Source organism: Panthera uncia (genome assembly GCF_023721935.1).
Source record: "Panthera uncia isolate 11264 chromosome A3 unlocalized genomic scaffold, Puncia_PCG_1.0 HiC_scaffold_12, whole genome shotgun sequence".
Taxonomy (NCBI): domain Eukaryota; kingdom Metazoa; phylum Chordata; class Mammalia; order Carnivora; family Felidae; genus Panthera; species Panthera uncia.
Window position 1 is genome coordinate 311,940 of NW_026057579.1, and position 21,934 is coordinate 333,873.

Sequence of the window (21,934 nt, forward strand, 5' to 3'; positions counted from 1 at the left end):
CCAGCTCCAGACTCTCTGGAAAGCTCCTTGTATCTTCTGACACTTGTGGGGCTGACGCTGGATCCCTATTGTTCCTCTCCCCAGGCTGCCATTCCTTTTTCACCTCTCCCATTCACTCACGGTTCCTTAGGGTCCCCAGATCTAACAGACTCCCCCCCCCAACCCCAGCATCACTCACAGCCCCCTACCGCATGAGGACAGTGGTCCTGGTGGAGGAGACAACACACGCCCCATCTCAGAAGCTCAGCTGGCATTGCCGCTGCCATGTGGTCTCGGTGAGGGGAGGGGAGGAAGTCATGGCTTGTCCTCTGGGACTCTCGTTGATAAAAGCATAACCAATATCCCTGCCATAGGGAGGCTGCATTCCTCTGAGCTTCCTTCCCCTTGATGGCCCACAGGTAAAACCTGTCCCATGTGTCACTCGCTGCACCAGTGCGGCCACGAACACATCCAAACCCATCATGCTCACGTGGTCCCAGAAGCCACTGCAAGCTGCAGCCGGAGTTCTGTCCCACCATTTCCCAGAAGTGCTTCCTAAGTCAGTCAGGGGCTTTCAGACTCAGATCCCTTCCCTGCTCGGGAGGCGGCTTCGTGCTGCCTATTGCCCAGGCCGTGAGGTCTGCCCCTGGATCCCTAGCTCCATCCTTTGCCTGGGATCCTGGAATTAACTCTCATCAACACCCCCTCCGTTCTCACGTATCATAAAGAATGGCTCTGTTAGCTGCAGCATTTCATTCCACATCTAAACCTGCCCAATTTTATTTTTAGAGCCCTTTATGACCTCAATCCTTTGTTCACGGAAGATTCAGGTGTCAGCAGGTAATGCCTTTGTTCTCATGTTTAAATCCACACTGAGCTGGGCAGAGGACAAGGGCCCTCACCTGGGAGCTGTCATGGCTGAAGATGACGGAGCTGAGGTCCCCACAGTTATAGTGTTTGATGAGATCCTCTGTCGTGTAGGGGATCTGAAGGCTGCCTGCTCGAAGGCTCTCCTGCTGCAGGAGGGTCTGGTTCAAAGCAAAGATGACCTAAGAGGAGAAAACATAAGGCCCTTTTAAGTTCACTGACACAGCAATCGTTAGCCTCCCCATCTTATATCTTTTGTCCGTGGTTGATAATGACCTCACCTCTGGGTTTGTCGCATAAGGACATGGACGCTGCTGCTAAAAAAGGAAACACAAATCCCCAGATGGTGTCCAAAGAAAAGGAGGACAGTCCTGCCCAAGTTGGTCCCCTGTGGGTCACACTGGGAGGAAGTACCTTAAGAGGGACACAGACAACCTGGAGCTATCCCATGAGAGTCACCAAGAGGTAAAGAGACCAGAGAATGGCTGCAGATGAAGGTGTGAAGAAGCTGGGGAGGAAGGTCGGGAAGCAGCCAGAGACACACAGACAGACACTTACCGAAGGCTTCACTCACATGAAGGACTGGACAGGAATATACGCACGACATCTTCTAACCATCAGTGTGGCGTCTGCTGACTAGTGGATTCACTGGGTCGGCAGGGTGTTAATAAAGTTATGGTGGAAAAAGGGGAGAAACGAGGGCTAGACAAAATCAACCAGTTGGTCTGTGCAAGTTTCTCAGAGTCTCTGACACGCTAATGTGTGCTGTGGTTCTTCCTGAAGGGAGAGTGTGCCAGGCTTCCCAAATTTATCTGAGGCACGCACCACAAGAGAAGGCTTCACTAGAACACCCTTTGGGAAAATCCAGACTCAAGGAATTTTACAAAACAGTAGATTCTCCGTGGGCCCAGAGAACTGGGTCAGAGGGGAAGGTGGGACTCTGGCACCGGGTGGGACTGGAGCTGGCCATCCTGCACAAGGCTCCTGACAACACTGAAGATGCTGTGGCATTTTCTCTCACGTTCTCTCCAGGTATGGATGCAGACATATCATCACCTTCCACGGCTGCCCTTCCACGTGCTACCCCAGGAATCCATATACAGATACTGCCTTGCCGTCTGCTGGAAGGCAGCAGCAAATTCCCTCGCCGTTTGCTGGAAGGCAGACAGACAGGGTCTGCCTGAGCACTCCGTGAGGTCTTCAGCCAGAACTTTTTGATTCTCCGGAGACAACCTATTACATGTCTCAAGTCAGCAAACGACCCCTTCCTTTCTCCTGTCACACGTTCTCCTCATTCTGAGTGGCAGAGGCTCTTGTTGAGTTGCTTCCCACAGGCCACTGCGGCGCAAGCCTGCTGTATGCCCTCCTCCCATGGCCCTGTCTCCCTTGGTTACTCCAGTATTGGCTGTACCTGTCCTGAGGCCCTGCCCCTCTTTGAAAAGTCCCCTCCTCCCCTCTTCTCTCAAAACATCCCCCTCCTGTCTGTTGGGCCTGGACCTTCTGGACCATGCCCTGTCTCCAGCCCTCTACTGGTGACATGAGCTGACCAAGAGGCAGATACACCCAGGTGTATGTCCATAAATTATGGTCTAAATGAGGAAATTCAGTCTTCCATGGGGATAAGCCCCTGGATTCTAAAGCCACACAATTAAGACCTGTCCACCGCCACTGGGAATTGCTAAATGACTTCAGATTAGCTGGAGGAACAGATCTTTGGAGAGGAGGGGGAGGGGCAGTATGCCAGGCTCCAGGCCAAGGTCTCACACTTTCTGTCTCAATCGACACCAAGTTCTCAACAAATACATGCTGATGGATTTTGCCCTTCCCCTAAGGGCATTCAGGACAAGCCCAGGAATCTGTAACTAGCAGACCTTCCTCCAAGAGTTTCCATTAGTTTCAAAATGCTTTTTTTAAGGTGTTCTTGGTATTTGGAGAAGATCAAGCCACGCATTCTAATGGACAGGTGGGTCTGCAAAGTGGAGAAGACCGTGTGGCCCACATAGTGGGCCTTATCCAGTCCCTTCTCAGTGTAGTCAAATGTCATTTATCCTGAAGACATTTCATCTGTTCATGACAGGCTTCCAAAGCCTTGCTAGGATGTTTGTCTTTGCTTCTTATATTTACTTTTGATGATCAAGCTCCATCCAACCAGGGGCAGGGCCATAGAGGCACTGCTGGAGGTGCCTTCTTTGGGGCAAACCAGGGGTGGCCCTCTGTGTCTGCCTTGGCAGCTGGAGGAGGCAACCACCCCCCGGTGCTCTGCAGGAAGTCTCGAGGGCCCCAGAGCAGGAGTCAGGGAACACATGAGGGCTCCACAAAAACAATACAAAGCCCCAAACTCACCCAACTAAAACCATGGTGGTCCAGACTCAGCTTCCTTAGAGACCTACTCTGGCATCTCAGAAGCCCCACAGTCTGACAAGATTAATGATTGTTGGTCATTCTTATGCAATTTACTCTCCTTGCTGTGCTTGGCAAAGCCTGAGTCAGTCTGACAAATTTGGAGTTTCAGGATGTGACTCACAGATTAGTAAATTCCTCAGAAATAACTGTATTTGGTTACAGTGACCACAGAGACACCTTCCAAGAGGTTTATCCTGATGGGGCGTTGTCACTGACCTAGCCTCCTAGGGTTATGGAATCACACCTGGCACTGTTCCTGGACAGCCAACAAGCCCAGGTACAGCGGGCAGCCTGCCCCGATGAGAGCCGAGGCAGACAACCAGGAAGGGAAGGCAAGGCAAAGGAGAAAGTACAGGGGTCTGGCTGAGTGGCCCAGGCTATGCACGCGGCCCCCCTCACCTCCTCCCTAACCAACTCTGTGCCACCCACCGCCTTCTCCTCTCCATCCAATCCCTTTCTTTGGAGCCTCTGCTAACATTTAGTCACGAGTTGTAGTAGATTCCTTGGGCCACCATAACAAAGTACCACAACCTGGGCGGCTTAAACCACAGAAAGTATTGTCTCACAGTTCCGGAGGCCAGAAGTCCAAAATCAAGGTGCTGGCAAGGCCATGTTCCCTCTGAAGGAATTAGGGAAGGATCTGTTCCAGATCTCTCTCCTAGCTTCTGATCATTCCTTAGCTGGTGGCCACATAACTCCAGTTTCCATATGGCTTACTCCCCACATATGTCTGTGCCCAAATTTCCCCTTTCTATTTTTTGTTTTCATTATTTGTTATTTTTTACTTTTTAAAGAGTAGCAGTAGTGGTATTTATTTATTTTGAGAGAGAGAGAGTGCATGCAGAAGCAGGGGAGGGCCAGAGAGAGAGGGATACGGAGAATCTTAAGCAGGCTCCACACCCAACATAGAGCCTGATGCGGGGCTTGATCTCATGACCGTGAGATCATGACCCGAGCCCAAATCAAGAGTCCAATGCTCCACCAACTGAACAGGTATGCCCAAATTTTCCCTTTGTATAAGGACACAGTCACAGTCATATTGGATTAGTGCCCACCCCAATGACCTCATCCTAAATCATCTGCAAAGACCCCATTTCCAAATAAGATCACATTCTCAGGTCCTGAGGGTTAGGACTTCAAGGGAAGCGTTTGGAGACACAAGTTAAAACGTGTCAGGCTCAGCTTACCCTTTTTTTAATAGTTCATATGAATATGGTAAAAATTCCAAGCAGTACTAAGAAAAAGAACTCCTTCCTGTTCCTATACCTGAATCATCCTCCCTAAAAACAATCACTTCCAGTGACTTATGTATCCGTCCATGGACAGTCTCTGTGTGTAAAAGCTGACAGACGACACGATAGACAAATGTAGAGATATCTCCTCCGCTTTTTTCTTTGTGTTCTTTTGACCCTTAAGGATTCAAATAAATGCCTTTCCATGAATTAATACTAAAGTTATACATTATACCGTAAGACAAGAGGATTGTGGAATTAAAAGCCAGGGTTTGGCAAACATTGTTTTTGAAGCACAGGCAGCCTGAATCCTCCTCCTTATCCATAAGATAACATTAATGACTACAGCAAGTCATAGAAAAGAAAAAGGGAAATTTGTGACTACAAGAAGGGACAAATGAAGGTTTCCTACAGCCTTGCCAGTGAGAAAGCAAGCTGGATGCAGGAGCCCAGAGGCACCCCAGAGGTGTCCCCACCACCCCCAATCCAAAGCTGTCCTAGTGATGTGGTCTGAAGCATTGGGGTTCAGATTCAATGGCCAAGAAAGAATTCTTGAGACGTCTTTGGTGCAAAACGGTGGTTTTATCAAAGCAGGGAGACAGGACCCATGGGCAGAAAGAGCTGCACTGGGGTTGTGACAGGTGACTGATTATATACCTTCAGGTTGCAGGGGGTCAGGGATAGTGTAAGTCTCTAAGGTATTTTGGAAACAAGGTTTCCAGGATCCTGAGGGGGCTAGCTACTTTTAGGAAAAGGTCATTTACTGTCTAATAAAACCTCAGTCGTGAGACCCTTCAGATGTACATGAGTGGACCATAAGCTTGGAATATGTTTGCCAACCTATATCCTGGGGTGGGGGGTAGGGGAAGATAAGGGAAGTTTTCAAAGGAATTTTTATATGTTAAAGTAGACTTACAGGATCCTAAAGGTTGGGATAATGTTAAGCTAAGACTGCTTTTTGCCCTTAGCAAAGTGTCATCGCGAGACAGCTGAGCTCCCAGAGGAATGTCAGTCACTCTGCCTGTCTCAGGGACTTGTCAATAGGCTGTAAGTTGTAAGGAAATTGAATCTTTTTTCTTCTGCTTTTTCTCCCCACATCACTAGTGTTGCGAGATCCTTGAGCACAATGGCCAAGAAAGAATCCTTGAGACGTTGTACAGTACAACTTAGAGTAGTTAGCTTGCACGGGACAGGACCCTGTGGGCACAGAGAGCTGCATTTTCGCTGTATGAAGCTGGTGGTTATATGCTTAGTGCTCAAGGGGGAAGGGGACGTGCAGGGAGTTTTAAGTCATAAATGTCTTCTTCGAATTCTACTCATAAAACTACTTGCACAGGTTTCTAAAATGTTTGTCATTCAGTTTGATATTAACTATCGGTGAGATTTACGGCAGTCATGAGACCCTTTATGAATGTAGCAACCGGCACATAGCTGATCCTTACGAGACTATGCAGGCATAGGTCAACCTTCTGGGCTACAGGTGAACGTTTTTCTGCTTCTATCCCTCGTCACCAGGACCTCTGCTCTGGGCTCAGGCTGACTCAGGCAGGCCCCAAGGAGAAATCCAGGCAGAATTCTACAGATGATTTCAGACAATCCTACAAAGACTCAGGTTCATTTCTCCAAGATCTCAGATAAGCCTTCTCCTACCAGACACCCAAATGGCTTGGTTTTCCCACGAACCTGCTAAGCCAGTGTCTTCCAAACCACGGATTGCAGCCCAGTATCCACCAATTCACGGCTGACATAAATCTCAGCATGGTCTACCCACTGCTCTGTAGCTTGCTTATTTCCTTTAATCTTGGGTATCAGTCCACACTGCAGCCAGAGCTGCTCCGTGCTTTGTAACAGCCGCACGTAAACCATGCCGAGCCTGTGCCGCAGCCCCCTTATGGGCACCTCCCATAAATACATGAACCGCCCCACATTCACCCACAGGTGACGCCAAATGCGGGGCTGGGAGTCACGGAGGGAATTAAGTCAGGGTTAGAGCTTCAAGAACCTGAAGAAATGAAGAGCTAACACAGCCAACTCTTTCAAATATGAACTGTCTCCAGAGACAGAGCTGCTGGTATGCGCTGCCCTGCAGTCAATCCCTGGCTCGGTTCTCTGACCCCGGATGAATGACGTCTCTCTACACCATAGTTTTTGAAGTCTGACTCATATCCTCACCGGGAAGGATGTGGGCTCTGGGACCAGCATGCTTCTGAAACAAAATTGCTTCTACAGTTCCTCCGTGCAGACAAAACTATGTGTGGCCGAACCTAGAAACCACCACCCAAAACATCATTTCAGAAGAAGTCCACATACTACATTCTCAAGTCTAGCTTTTGGAATGCACGGGAAAGTTCCACGGATTATGCCTCCTGTATGGTTACTATCTTGCCAAGCTACTTGTGCTGATGTAGGGCAACCAAGTCTCTTAGAAAATTCCTGAGTGGCAGATGCCTTACATAGATCCCTGTCACTCACCGTCACTCTTTTCACCTGAGGGCAAAGCAAGACACATTAGGGGAAAGAGGACAAAAGGTGGGGATGGTAGAATATTAGAACTCTGAGCACCCGGAGGGGGTCAGCAAAGTCATTAGCATGATGTATTTGCATTATAATTGTAATAATAACAGGAGCCCCTCCCCTCCCCACTCCACTGAGTCAGGCTGCCCTCTGGGAGGTGGAGCTGCATTTGGGGGAAAAGATTCTATCCCTGTCCTAAGGGGGTGGCTGTTGGGAGTGGGACAGAACAAAAGGGTGTTTGATGGCAACAGGTCACAGAGGGCAGTCCGGTAGAAACAAACACCCCATGGGAGTTTAGGTGGAAGCAGAAGCTCCAGAAAGGGATCGGCCATCACAGGCACTACCTTGCCCCTGAGCTCCAGTTTTCCCTGCCATTGAAAGCAGTGCCAGGAGCAGCAAACCTGGGCGATAGCATTACCTGGCCCACAGCAGCCACACAGTGGGCAAGCTCAGCACCTCCCGGGAGGCCTGCAGCAACAAGAATACAAGGAGAGTATGTACTCAAGGGCATAAGGTTGTTTAGAGCAACATCATCCTGATCAGCAAAAGAGAAGTGATTGATGTGCACAACACATCACAATGGGGACCACGGGCATGGCACTCATCAGCCCATCCTCCACACCCCAACGCCGTGCTGCTGGCCTGACGAGCCACACGTTATGAAAAGCATGCCACACATGTCACCGGAGGCCACCAGAGGAAGGAACCAAAGGCCCCCCAAGACCTCAGAGCCAACCAGGTTACTTCCCTTGAAACCTGTAAAGATTTTTGTCTTTGACCACGTGAAACAGCAGCTACACTTGAAGCTTGCAACTGGCCATTCCTGCTACCTTCAGGGTGTCCCTTTAGATCCATAGGAAGACTTCTCTCCTGTTGGGAAAAAACTCGTATATCTCTTGAAGCCATCAGTGGAGGGTCCTGGCAGAACTCAGGCCAACCCTGCTGGGGATACAAAGGACATGCCCGTGTCTATGACAGAGGACAAGCAGAGCCCAGTGGCACCCCCAGTGTGCAAACACACAAAGAGACGGGCTCAGAGTGCTTTGAGACACGTCCTGCAAAACGTTTGCTGTTCCTGGAGACTCACCTGGAAGATGTGTTACATTTGGAAGGACTCAGGGCCAAATAAACCACCAGTGGTTTTTTGGCAAAGGGATTTACCACCTTGGAGAGGTTCTCAGTGTACCAAGCTCTTCTTTTTGAACGCTTTCTATCTCAAGTCAGGTGCTCTGCTGTGCAACATTTTTAACTATTAGAAAGTCCTTCCTTCTTTTGGAGTTCCATGTCTCTCCATAATTGCCATGTACTCATTTTTGTATACATCAATACAATGTGTGTTTCCATACACACACAATTTGTTAGCAGTCATCAAAATGGAAAATGTGTGTGTCCTACTCCTAGAGATCTCTCCTACAGAAACACTAGCACGAGTGTGTAATATGTAAGTGTACAAGGATGTGGCTTGGAGACTGTAATATTGCTCTCCCTGGCACTGGGACTGTTCAAGCAAAATTGGAATGTCCATAGGAGGGCATTCCTGCATCAAATGGGAGATTGCACATACTGTTCTTCCACTTGGAAGCATTTGATTTTCTCCATTTCAGAAAAGAAGGGGAACAGACCCTTCTGGTCTCACATTCGGGTCTTCTCTCCCTCAATTGTTTCTCCTCCCCTTGGTACAGGCCATGGGGCTCCATGGAGAAGGGAATCAGGTCAGGTGTTCATCAGAAGCCTCCATATGGTCCCTGTGGTGTCTGAGCCACCTCTTCTGGTTATGCTGGGGTGAGGGAATCCAATGTACCTCCAAGAGACCTCTGTTCACGGAAGAGCCGGTGTATCTATCCCAAGCACATACTCTCCTATAGTAATGGAGCCTCCAGGACCTGACAAAGGGGCAACGACAGGAGTGGCAGCAGCCTGGGCAGCCACAGGATTGCGGCAAGAGCTGTGAGTGTGGCAGCAACCAAGTCTATTATAAGCCCAGGACAGACAGATGGAGCATGACAGGAACAGCCAGCAAGGGTCCAGGAAGAGGCACAGCTGGCATGACCAGGGGGTTGTGGGACACAACATGTCCTCAGGGAGTATGAACAAGATGGAGGAGGAGAGTACTGCAACCTTGTCCCAGGAGGGTGCTTCCAGCATGTCACCAGAAGCCAGTCTCTCCCCAGAGGGCAGCAGGAATGTGGCCACTGCAAAGACAACCAGTAAGCCCAATGTACAAACAGCTAATGTCCAGTGATCATCTCATTTGGTCACAGTGAAGACTCCATGAGTGACTGGGATGGAAGCCAGAGTTTCCCAGGTTCATGCTGAAGCGCAGAAAGAAAGAAGGAAAACAGAGGATAGAGCTCCTGGCAGAAGGAGTTCCCATCACCACACGATAAGCGAAAGTCCCCACAGGTCAGGCAAGAAAAGTCAATCCAAAAGTCACCTCCTTAGCCAGCTATAGATGCAGCAGAAAAGGTAAAAAGAGGATGTTGTGGGTTGAATTTTGTTCCCCCAAAAAGACAAGCTCATCCTAATCCCTGTTACCTGTGAATGTGATTCACCTGATTTGGAAATAGGGTCTTTGCAGATGTAATCAAGCTAAGATGAGGTTTTTAGGGTGGGCCCTAATCTGAATGGTATCCTTACACAAAGGGGAAATCTGGACACTGACAAAACATGCACAGAGAGAAGATACCGTGGAGGCACACAGTGAGAAAACAGCCATGTGATGACTGACACAGGCAGAGATTGGAGTGATGCATCCATAAGCCAAGAAATGCCAAAATTGCCAGTAACTACTAGAACCTGGATGAGGCAAGGAAGGATCTCCTCCAGGCCTTTCAGAGGGAGCACGGCCCTGCTGACACCTTGACTTAAGACCTCTAGTCTCCATAACTATTGAAGAATACATTTCTGTTGGTTTAAGCCACCAGTATGTGGTACTTTGTTAGGGTAGCCCTACAAACCAGTAGAGGGCGACAGCCCCAGCTCCTGCCCTCACCACAGTCCCACTAGGAAGGATCTAGGGCATCTTACAAACAGGAGGAGCCAATCCATGGCTAGTTCAGGTTCTCCACATGAGAGACACAGCTGGGTTGGCTCTCAAAGAATTTGAAGAAGCCTGTCCTACTACCAAAAATGGTGGTCTCCTCTCTTGGTAGAAGGGAATAGCATGTCTAAGACCGTGCTAGGGAGCAGTGAGGGGATCATTGTGGAGCCAGCAGAAGGTGGAAAGTGGCTGGAGATCACAGGTACCTAATTCCTGAGACCAAGGAGACAGTAGCCTTTGAAGTGGGTTAAAGAGGAGTCAAAGCAGGAAGACCGAGGCTCAGAAAAGTGTCCCTAGAGAGTCATCCCAGTGTTCCTGACTACAGTTCAATTAAATAAAGAGGAAAACCATAGCATATGGGAAGGAAGCTCTCACATATGTGTTCTAGGAGACTACTATGATGATGTTTATAGCAAAATAATTTGAAACAGCAAAACCCTGGAAACAGCCCAAATGTCCATCAAGAAGAGAACCAAAAAATTGTGGTAGATGCCACACAACCATGAAAATGAATCACGGCCATACACATTAGTGTGAGTGAATATCACACAATTTTGCTTAACCAGCAAGACACAGAAGAATGTACATAATCCAGTTTCATTATAGAATAATTCGAAAGCAAGACAAAATACTACATTGTTTAGAATACATATTTGATAAAGAAAGATGGTGACTTCAGATAAGGAATGGGCTTATATGGAGCAGTCACAGGGACAGTGGGAGTCAGGATGAACAGAGCCTAAGTTAGTTTAAACCAAAGGGAAACAGACTCTCACACAGCAGAAAGGCCAAAGCAGAGGAGCATGGGAAGTTCAGGGCTCTCCTGATCTATGTAACTGCTTTATTTTTGGACACCCTTATAACTAGAAAACTCAAACCTACCCAGGGCAAATGAAAACCTCTGTTCTAACCTCTCTCTCTGTCTCTTCCATTGATTTGCACCAACTTAGGACACATGCTCACACCTACACCAATGAGAATAGCCAGAGGAATTCTGCATGCTGATTGGCTTAAAACCAGATCCTGAGACAATCACTGACAAGACTGGCTCCTGAACCAATCACTCCAAGATGGACACTTGGAGTAAAGGCAAGTAAGGTGGCAAACTACTGGATTCAGAAATAAAATTCAGGGGCGCCTGGGTGGCTTGGTCGGTTAAGCGTCCGACTTCGGTTCAGGTCATGATCTCACGGTCCATGAGTTCGAGTCCTGCATCGGGCTCTGTGCTGACAGCTCAGAGCCTGGAGCCTGTTTCAGATTCTATGTCTTCCTCTCTCTCTGCCCCTCCGCTGTTCATGCTCTGTCTCTCTCTGTCTCAAAAATAAATAAACATTAAAAAAAAAAAAGAAAAAAAAAGAAATAAAATTCAACCCCAAGGTTGTCCTGGTTTTTCCTGCTAGTTTGAAAAGAATGCCTAGGAATGAAGAAATGGAGCAAGGCAAGAGGAACCGAGGGTGTAAAGATGTGTCAACAGGGATGGGGCATTAGGGCATATTGAGTAGGTAGTGATAAGCCCAACCACTTAGAGTGGCATGAGCAAAGGTCACCACCAGCTTCCATCAAATGTCTATTATGCACTGGGTCCTTTACAAAGGTTCTTTACAGAGGAGGAAATGGATTCAGAAAGGTTCAGTATCTTGCCCCACATGAAAAAGAGAAGAAATGAGGGAGCCAGGATTCAAACCCAGATTCACAGCCTCCAAAGTTCATGCTCTTTCCAGTAAGAAGCTGGATAGAACAGCAGGATGGGCAGCAAGACCAGCCTTGACCTCTCCAAGGTGTCTAAAGCCTACTTCTTCCAAAGCAAGTCCCAGTTGATTAGGACCCATGCACCTCTAAGAAAGGACAGTACCCTCCTCTAAGTACCCACTTCTCCTGGATGCCCTATCCTGGTTATAACAGTGCCACTCAGGTAAAAAGATTCAGAGACAGCCTCAAAGTCACCCTCTGTGTCTGTTAATCAATACCCTTCACTCAGAGATCACTATATCGGGTCAATTTCCACCTCTGGAGGAAAACATCCACAAAACCATACTCCTATTTCAGACCCTTCAGACTCTTCTGAAATAGCAGAGAGCTAGGCATACGAGAGATGCCAAAACCACCACGCTCCCTCCTCTCCCAAACCCCTACCGAAAGCCACAGCCCGTGAAGGGACAGCCCTATACAGGACATGCCTATCCACTCCCTCCCAAGCCATTCCCATGACGCCTGGATGAACATCCAACTCCATGATATAGCACTGGCTGAACCATCAGGCTTACTTCCAAGGAGTACATCTACCCACAGAATAGACTCAAAAACCATCCACAAGCAGAACGTCTCTAGGCCAAATGCCAAGTGCTTTGTTTTGAGTCTTGGTTAAGATTTCAAGAAGAGTAAGAGACAGCAAGAAAGAAAGAACTATTGGAAATTATTACAATTCTAGTAAAACTCCAATTAACATAGTTTCTGACAGTGTACAGACTTAAAAGGACTTTCTTTTCCCCTCTGGAAACATCTGAATGGATGTCTGCTTTCATATTAGGGCTTGCCTTATACTGTCTTTTTTTTTTAAAGTGTCAGTTGACCCCCAAAACATGTCTTATTAGCTGAATACTCCTCTCCAACCCTCCAGTGACACATACTCACCCCATCTGCACTGTCTTCGGAAAAGTAACAAGCTTATTACCAGAGAGTTTGCTCCAGTGTTCAAATACCACCCTTCCTTCCCCCCCCCCCCCCCTTCCCCCCCAGACCACCCCCCCCCCCCACGTCTCCCCTTCCACTCTCCCCTTGCGTCCTTACAGTTCTTCTCTCTCCTTTCTTTCTGGGCTGTGGAAAGAATCGATTAAGCTCCCTGTCCAACATTTGCAGCATGCTTCTTTCTCTTTCCTGAGACTTCTTCAGCTGTGGGGAGACCCAGGTCCCAGTTGAGGCATTGTTGCGGGAGCCCATGGGCTGAAGGAGCGAGCGAGGGGGTTCGAGTCCGGCAGATGCCTTTATTGTCAAAGACAAAGGTCCCCCATCGAGCCTCTCCACTTTTCAGCACTTTCATCCCCCTCAGATCAAAGGGCTGCTCTGCATATGAAAGGCACCGCCCATTATGCGGCTCACATTAGCCCGGCACCACCCCACCAGCCTCCCAGCTCTGCGAACAAAGGGGCTCGCATCTGTTCAGGCCCAGGCCTCACCTTCTGGGGCGGTGGGTTGTTGTGTCTTTTCTCTTAGCTCACTTTTGAGAGCCATTCAGCTCCTTGAAGTATAGTTGGAGAGCAGTAGGGGAAGGTCTTCCTTGTCCTCAGAACATTCCGCCCCGATATTGTTTCGAGCCCCCTTGAGGATTTCTGGTCCTTGCCTCTCTCACCTCACCTGGGTATGGAGGCAGTGGGGACGCCCTCCTCAAGCTCATTTATTTTCTCCCTTCCCAGCCACTCTGTAAAACTCCTCCTTCTTTACCTGAAAGGGGACTATTCCCATGGAATAGTCTAGACTGGTCCCTCAAAGGAAGATGGTGAGAAATCCTGCTCCTTTTCCTGTCAATGTTAATAGATGCTGCCTGACGTAGGAGGTAAAGCCTCCACACACTTCTTTGAACATTGAAGTCTGCTTTCCGCGGGGGGGGGGGGGGGGGGGGGAGTGATTCTAAGAACTTGGATGTGAGCTCTTTGCAGCAAAAGGACTCAAGCATGAGGACAAAAGAAACTGAACTTCAGTGACACTCCAGCCTGAAGAAGCATCCTTTTGTAAATGATGCTGGCTCCTGAATACCAGGAGAGAACATGGAGAGACCTGAAAGAATGCACCAGGCCGACCAGGCCCTCCCTCTCTTCTCTGGCGGCCACCCTCTCAACGTCCTCCACGCCTCTCCTCTCCTCCTATCCTTGGTCAGGTCTCCTGACCGCTCTCTCCTTTCCACCCAGTCCACATCCTGCCCTGATGCCAGATAGATGGCTAAGCAACACGGGCCTCCTGTTACAACTGAACTGTGTGACCCACCCACCAACCCCCGAATTCACATGATGAAGCCCTGACCCCCAATGTGCCTGTATTTGGAGACAGGGCCTCTAAGGAGGTAATTAGGGTTCAGTGAGGCCATCAGGATAGGACCCTGATCTGATAGGGCTGGAGTCCTTATAAGAACAGGAAGAGACACCAGAGCAATTCCCCAACCACACCCCACACACCCACCTCCCCACACACAGAAAAGGCCATGTGAGAACACAGCAAGAAGGAGACCATCTGCAAGCTGACAGGGGCTTCACCGGAAACCAGCTGGGCGGCACCTTGATTTGGTACATTGGCCCTCCAGAACTGCGAGAAAATAAATTTCTTCTGTTTAAATTTCCCTGTGTGCGGTATTCTGGGATGGCAGCCCAAGCCAATTCCTATATCTCCTTCCCCCAAATCCCACACGATGCTGAGGTCACAATAAGAACAAATACCAACCTCTGGTCTCCAAGGCCTAATGAAAGTTACCACCTCTGCTAAGCACTTCCAGACTATCTCAGCCCCGCCCTAGAAATCTCCATTTTTTTACTTCTATTGCCCTGAAAGTTAATTTTCCTTTATGTGTTTTAAAGTTCAGACAAAACAGGGGCACCTGGATGGCTCAGTCGGTTAAGCATCCGACTTCCGCTCAGGTCATGATCTTGCCGGTCAGAGTTTGAGCCACACATCAGACTGTGCTGACAGCTCAGAGCCTGGAGCCTGCTTCGGATTCTGTGTCTCCCTCTCTTCTGCCCCTCCACTACTGGTGCTCTGTCCCTCCAAAATGAATAAACATTAAAAATTTTTTTTTAAGTTCTGACAAAACAAACAAGCTTCAAGAAGAATCAGATGAAGAACCCAACTAAAAGCATAATAAAGCTAACTGCACCCACTTAACCACACTCAGAACTGTTACTGAGGCTAATTAGGCATAAGTGGTAAGCACTTCATCTAAATGGCTACAGGCCGTATTATTTCTAGAGTCTGGCCTGCTCCTGGACGTTCTCTTATTTTGTATTTTTTCCAATATCCGTTACCAGCTCCATGTCAGTTTTCCCTTGTAGAGCAAACTCTAGTCCATAGAGACCACAGTTCCCAGCCTCACAGTGTCTTCCTCTTGATGGCCCAGGGCCCCGGACCAACACGGCTGAAGCTCTGAGCCAAGAGGCTAACTCTAACACCCCGCAGTAGCGACGGGGGGGTCGCAGCCCTCTCCAGCCCACACTCAGCTGCCAGATGCGCTGACCTGTGACACTCCTCTTGGTGCTCCCACCTCCTCCTGACAACCCCTCAGTGCACATGGAGGTTTCCCAGCCTCACACGCAAACCCTCTGCGGCCTCGCCTTCCGTCCCACCCCTACACAAATGCGCACGGAGCCCGCCCACCCTGCCACCACCGGGCCAACACAGCCTGCTTTTCCCCAGGTTTGCCTGCACCTTTGGCCCATTTGAACCATCTCCCTTTTGGGGTGCCTGGGTGGCTCAGTTGGTTGAGCATCTGACTTCAGCTCAGGTCATGATCTCGCAGTTTGTGAGTTCGAGCCCCGCGTCAGGCTCTGTGCTGACAACTCAGAGCCTGGAGCCTGCTTCCGAGTCTGTGTCTCCATCTCTCTCTGCCTCTCCCTTGTTCATTCTCTGCCTCTCTCTCTGTCAAAAATAAATAAACTTAAAAAAAAAAAAAGAAACATCTCCCTTTTTCCGCTGCCTGTCTGAATCCTTGCCTCCCCTTGAAAAATCCAGCTCAATATCAAAGTCGCCCGGATAACATTTAGCAAATAATCAGTCACATCAATCACATTCCTTGGTGACCATTTCACCACAATGGCCCCAGAGAGGGGAGGAGAAAGGCCAGTCTCCTCTAGCCAAGGCCACGTCCAGAAACCACGCCACCTGCAGTGGGCCCACTTCTGCGGCCAGCAACTGAGGGCCGGGAGGGCACCTTCATTTTTAAGCTCTTCAATCTCTACGGTTCTCCCTAAAGTTCAAGACTGGTCTGGAGAGAAGCTATAAAACCTCACCACAGAATTGGAAACCCCTCTTGAAAGGAAGGGGAGGCCCTCTAGGATACCCCACAGCCTAGAAACACACGCCCACGCGGCCCTCATGAGGTGTATTTAACCTGCACTTCTCACTCACTCACGGGGGATCTGGGAGAGGCACACTGCCATTACTATGTGACCAGCATCCCTGCCCAGGTGGCAGGAAGGAAGTTACTCTGGGAGGATGAACAAAGTGGGTAAAGTCAGGGTAAAGATGGAAACAAGCAGCAGAGTTAATGCCAAGGCTCACTTGCTTCAGGCAGTCTGGCCTGCTGGAGTGATGAGAAAACAGCAGCCTTCAAGTAGCAGCCAGTGATTAGCAACTGTCACTGGAAGACGCTGAGCTAGACTCATTTAAAAAAGGTAAACCATGGGCACCTGGGTGGCTCAGCCAGTTAAGTGTCCAACTCTTGGTTTCAGTTCGAGTCATGATCTCATGGTTCGTGAGATCAAGCCCCGCGCCGGGTTCTATGCCAACAGTGCAGAGCCTCCTTGGGATTCTCTCTCTCTGCCCCTCCCCAACTTGTGCTCTCTCAAATCAATAAATTAATATATATTTTTAAAAAGGTAAATCAAGATCCTTGCTCTCTAGGAGTTTCTGTGCGAGTTCAGGACATGAGATAAACACATGGAAAGCTAAATACCACTGTAAAAATTAAATCACCATAAATCTGATCATTCAACAGCTGCCACAAGGTAGCAAATGAGCAATTGCCCAGTAACCTCAGGAGAAAAGGAGCTTCTGCAACCTGAGGTAACTTCCAGAGGTGATTCAAGAATACGGACCAGAATGGTGACCAAGAACAGAAACGGAGGTTCTCAAACTTGAGTGTGGATCGGAATCGCCTGAAGGGCTGGTTAGACCACAGATTGCTGAGCCTCAGCCCCAGAGTTTCCAGTTCAGGAATCTGGGATGGGGCCCGAAATGTTGCATTACCGACAAGTTCCTAATGATGCCGATGCTACTGGCCCAGGGCCCCACTCTGAGAGCCACTAGTTTGGCCTAAACATGCTACATGAGTAGTAGGAACAGGTAGCCCTGGTGACCTGCCTGCCTCACAGCTAAGTCCTATTTGTATGACACAGTGTGTTCATTTTTTAGGTGGTTACCTACCAAGAGCCAGGACATCTAACAGAAAACAAACTGATGGTTGCCAGAGGAAAGGTGTGAGGGGAAGAGGTACAAAATGGGTGAAGGGGAATGGGAGATACAGGCTTCCGATTATGGAATGAATAAGTCATTGGGGATGAAGGGCACAGCATAAGGAATATAGTCAATGATACTCTAATACTTCAAGGGATACTGCAGACTCGTTTCTGCCCCATGCCCCTGCCTCCCTACTCCCTTCCAGGTAAGCCTCTGCTCTTGGCAGGTATGTTGGGTGGGCAAGGTTGCTTATCACTGAAGAGAATACCCTCGTGGGGTGCTGCTGACTGACTTCTCAGGGAAGGGACAGCTCCGGGGACACTCTGTGCTGTCTGGGACTTCAGTGGGGCCCCCAACATACCAGGGTACATGCAGAGGACGCAGGGATGGGGTAATGAGACCCCTCAGCTCTCTCGTGTGGTCATCCACGTTTTATGATTCCACAGCCTTTGCTGAGGCTGCCACCAAAGCCCCACTCGGTCCCTTTCAAGGCCTGACTGACCATGAATAGAAAGGAAGGGCCTCATGGAAGAGTGTGGGGAGGAAGGACAGCACAAAACGTGGCAGGAGGGATATAGGAAAAGCAGAGAAGTGCCATAGTGTCCAAGGTGTGGCATTACACGATGCCACCAACATCCACCTCCAGAGTCCAGGGCAGCCTCGCTTCATCGCTGGGCCACAGAGTACCTCATCATACTGAGACTTCGACTGGCTCCTTGGATCGTCCCGGGGAAGAGTTCGTCCAGTTCCACCCAGCTCCTTCCCCCCTCCTTCCCCCATCTTCTCCAAGCAGGGTAGACTGCCTGACCCAGCCGTGTTGGGAGGTGGACTCTGGAGGAGGGACAGGGCTCACACTCTCTGAGTGGCATGCTGGGAATCATTCCTAGAGTCTAGGGGTGTCCTGGAGCTGATCCACCACGGAAGAACTTGCTTCTTGGGTGTCAAAGGGGTTCCCTGCTCCCAGGCAGGAGGCAGGGACATGGGGCCAAAATAAGGCTGCAGCATCCCTTGAAGTGCTTCTCTTAGGACTCCAAAGGCAGCAGAGCAGGGTCAGAGCCGGCTGAAGCCAGAACCCCAGGAGCACATGCGGTATCCATGCAGGTGTACAAAAATACCTAATTTTTCTAAAGTTCACTTTGGACTTTAGAGAAGCAGCCCAGAGCCAGGGGATGGCAGGATCACCACCAGCTTTATCTCTGGGTCCCTAAAATAAGAAACAGAGTGCCCAACCCACACTGAGTATGCTGAGTGCTGAAAGAAATGTGTCCCAAATAAAGACTAGCCATAAAAAAAAAAACAAAAAAAAGACTCAAATCCTGAGCAGGCCTGCTCCCAGGTGGAAACTGCGTCTAGAAGTTCGTGAAAATCACAGCCAGCCATAAGGTACACAGTTGATTCAATTTCCTATTCCTGGTCCAGAAATAAGGAAGTAAAGGGAGACTTTACTAAATGGCCAGTAAATGGCCAAGGTGAAGAAATGCCATGGAAGATCCCCGCCCGGGAGAGCTAATGGTCCAGCCTGGACTTCAAATGTTTGAAGACCATGCCCATCACAATAGCTATGCTGATGCCCTGTGTGCAAGCAGGCACAAGGGTGACTCAGGGACTAGATGTCACAGGCTCCTAGGGCATTTACAGCAACTACAGCACTTCGCCCAGCTATGCATAAGAACATGAAAATATTACAGAACAGAATTGGGAAAAGAATGTAAAAAAGCAAAAGACTGATTTATCTCACAAGCACAAAAGACTGGACATAATGTGAATTTAACATGCTGGTCTTGACACAGAAAGGCTGTATTTAATTTTTTTTTTTTTCAATTTTTTTTTTCAACGTTTATTTATTTTTGGGACAGAGAGAGACAGAGCATGAACGGGGGGGGGACAGAGAGAGAGGGAGACACAGAATCGGAAACAGGCTCCAGGCTCTGAGCCATCAGCCCAGAGCCTGACGCGGGGCTCGAACTCACGGACCGTGAGATCGTGACCTGGCTGAAGTCGGACGCTTAACCGACTGCGCCACCCAGGCGCCCCTGTATTTAATTTTTAAAGTAATTAGCATACACTCATGTTGTATCCCATTTTGGCCACGGTACCTGCAAGTTCACTGTCTCGCATTGGCCTCACTGACATGTTCAGCAGTAGCCCACCTATTATCCTATAACCACTCATGAGCCCCTCCAACATGCCAGTCCAAACACATTCCATTTCAATTATGGAAAATGCAGGAAAGTCACCCATCATTATCATGATCAGTTTCAAAGATGAAACCATCTGCTTTTACTGCGGTTCATGACTAGGGAGCAGGAACTCCCTCAGCAAATCAGACCTGTGAATCTGGCAGGTGTTAGCACTCAGCGGAACTGGGTTAGAAAACCAGAGTCTACAGCCATACCACCCTGAAGACGCCCAATCTCATCTGATCTCAGAAGCTAAGCGGGGTTGGGCTTGGTTAGTACTTAGGGGGAGAAAACAGGAAACTGGGGAGCCCAGGCCAGCCCTGCCTAGTCTCTACAAGACCCCTGGCCCTACACCAGGTTTATTCCAACAGGAAAGTGACCCCAGCGGGGCCTCTGCTTGCTGATGCACCATGGCACTCTTGCCGTGGCCTCTGGGCACAGGGACCTGTGGAGAGGCCTACAAAGTACAAAACAAGGTATCCCCAGGCTTTCCTAGGATTGGGCTATCCTAGCCCTGGCGGGTCCACACCCTCCTAAGGAATGTTGACCCTACATCCTCAGGAGGCTTTCTCAGACCAGCAAGTGCCTCCCCAGCTCATACCTCTCCTACATCCACCTGGCCCTTAATAGCCTGAGATGGAGACACATGGATGGCATCTTTCTAGAAATCTGCCCTGCCAGGGGCTGCCTCCATCACTCTGCCCTGCCTGGGACAGAGCCCCATCCTAGAGCCATGGTTTCTTCTATTAGATAACTGATCCATCTATTTTTTTTTTTTTTTTGAGAGAGAGAGAGGGAGAGAGAGAGAGAGAGAGAGAGAGAGAGAGAGAGAGAGAGAATCTTAAGCAGGCTCTACACCCAGCACAGAGCCCAATTGGGGGCTCGATCTTACAACTGTGAGATCATGACCTGGGCTGAAATCAAGAGTCAGATGATTAACCAACTGAGCCATCCAGGCACCCTGTAACTGATCCACCTAAAGAGAACTTGCTCCAAAGAAGAAAAATCCCCATCTTCCCAACACCCCAAAACTGTGACTCAAGAAATGCACTTTTTCATAACACTCGAAAAACCACTGGGCCCAAACCATTGTTTAAGGTTTCACTTTTTTTTGGGGGGGGGGGGGGAGGGGGGGGGAAGAAAGGCTTTTTAGCAAAGCGAGTTGTTAGGGTCCTAGGGGTACAGGGCAAAAACCAGCAGTGACACCTACTACTGAAAGGGACAGCAGAAGTGACAGGTGAAAAGGCAAATATGAAATATGTTAGTGCCATCTATTGGCAAGAGTAAACAGTAACAGAAATGATTCTGTACAACAGCAATTCAGATCATTAGCATGCTTATGCATCATCTGAAGAGCACTCTGGGGTTTACAACAGACTTTTACATCCAACTGACTTCAGTAGGTCGGGATACGAAGAGCTCAAAGTTGCAGGCTTTACATGTGGAAGCAGAGGGCAAACCCGGACCTACGGGCTTGGCTCATATTAACTCCTGGATTCCGTGACTCAGACCCCAAACACAGATGTGGCCAGGTCCCAAGGGACAGACTCTAATGCTGAGAAGACTGGGGCTGTCCCGAATTCCCACCCCAGTCCACAGTGACATCCAGTCCATCACTGGGAAGTTGGCAGAAGAATCCTGTGGTCAGACAGATTTGTTCTGGTCAATCCCTCAAAGGAAGCAGACAGACGGCACCCTATGCCTACAGCTTGTGCACAGATGCCTGGTGGTGTGTGGCTGTGGAAATAGGATTTAGAAAGATCATTTCTCTAGGGAATTCTTTAAGTCTCTAATGTGAACCCACCTCTGCAGCTGGGAAGGAAGGGAGGGGACTCACAGGTGAGCCCTGCATCACTAAGCCTCCGGCTGCAAGTTCAATTGCTTTCTGCACATAAGGAATGGCAGTGCAGCTGCTAACACCAAGCAGACACAAACTCTGGGTGAACGAGAACAGGCATCGTAACCTGACTCCATACTGAAACGGGAAGCAGGCATCTGCCCTGAGATGGCAAGAGCAAATCCACGGACAGGAAGGAAGCATCCTTTCCCTTATGCCAAATCCAGATCGCTGAAGGGAACAATTAGCTCTCAGGTAGTAAGGGAGAGGTGAAGGGGGAGAAGTAGGAAAAGTCAAAGGATCTAGAACAGAGAGAGGACTTCGGTCATTTTCCACACAGAAGCTCACTAAGCATCTACTAAGGGCAGGCTATGGTGCTAAGTCCTAGGAAAACAGTGATGAATCCTGCCTCGAGAAGCTGATCGCCTGTTATCATAAAGACCTCAAGTTCTGGGAAGCAACAACCAGATTACATCTTACTCTTTTTACATGGCACCATGCTCAGCAGGAAATCAATGGATGTGTTGACTAAATGAATATAGGAACGGGTGGCTTAAGAGAATAACTCCTAGTAAACTCACACCCTGGTGTTTGAAGTTTAGGGCCAGCTGGGCAGGGATAAGTCTATAGATAGAGGAACAAAGAAAGCCACAAGATCAAGACATCACTGAAGGTTGCTAAGAGAACAGATCTTAAAAGTCCTTATCACAAGAAAAAAAGGTTTGTA

The 21,934-nt window shown here is 49.0% G+C and overlaps 1 protein-coding gene across 3 annotated transcripts in view; it reads right to left on the bottom strand.

The window, feature by feature from the left end:
* The window catches only part of TRABD2A (TraB domain containing 2A), a 53,187-nt gene that overhangs the window by 16,166 nt on the left and 15,087 nt on the right, over nt 1–21,934 (bottom strand). For all 3 annotated transcript variants that reach the window (XM_049652039.1, XM_049652040.1, XM_049652037.1), the window contains exon 3: nt 882–1,028. In XM_049652039.1, coding sequence (XP_049507996.1) covers nt 882–1,028 — 147 coding nt within the window. The remainder of the gene's footprint in view (nt 1–881; nt 1,029–21,934) is intronic.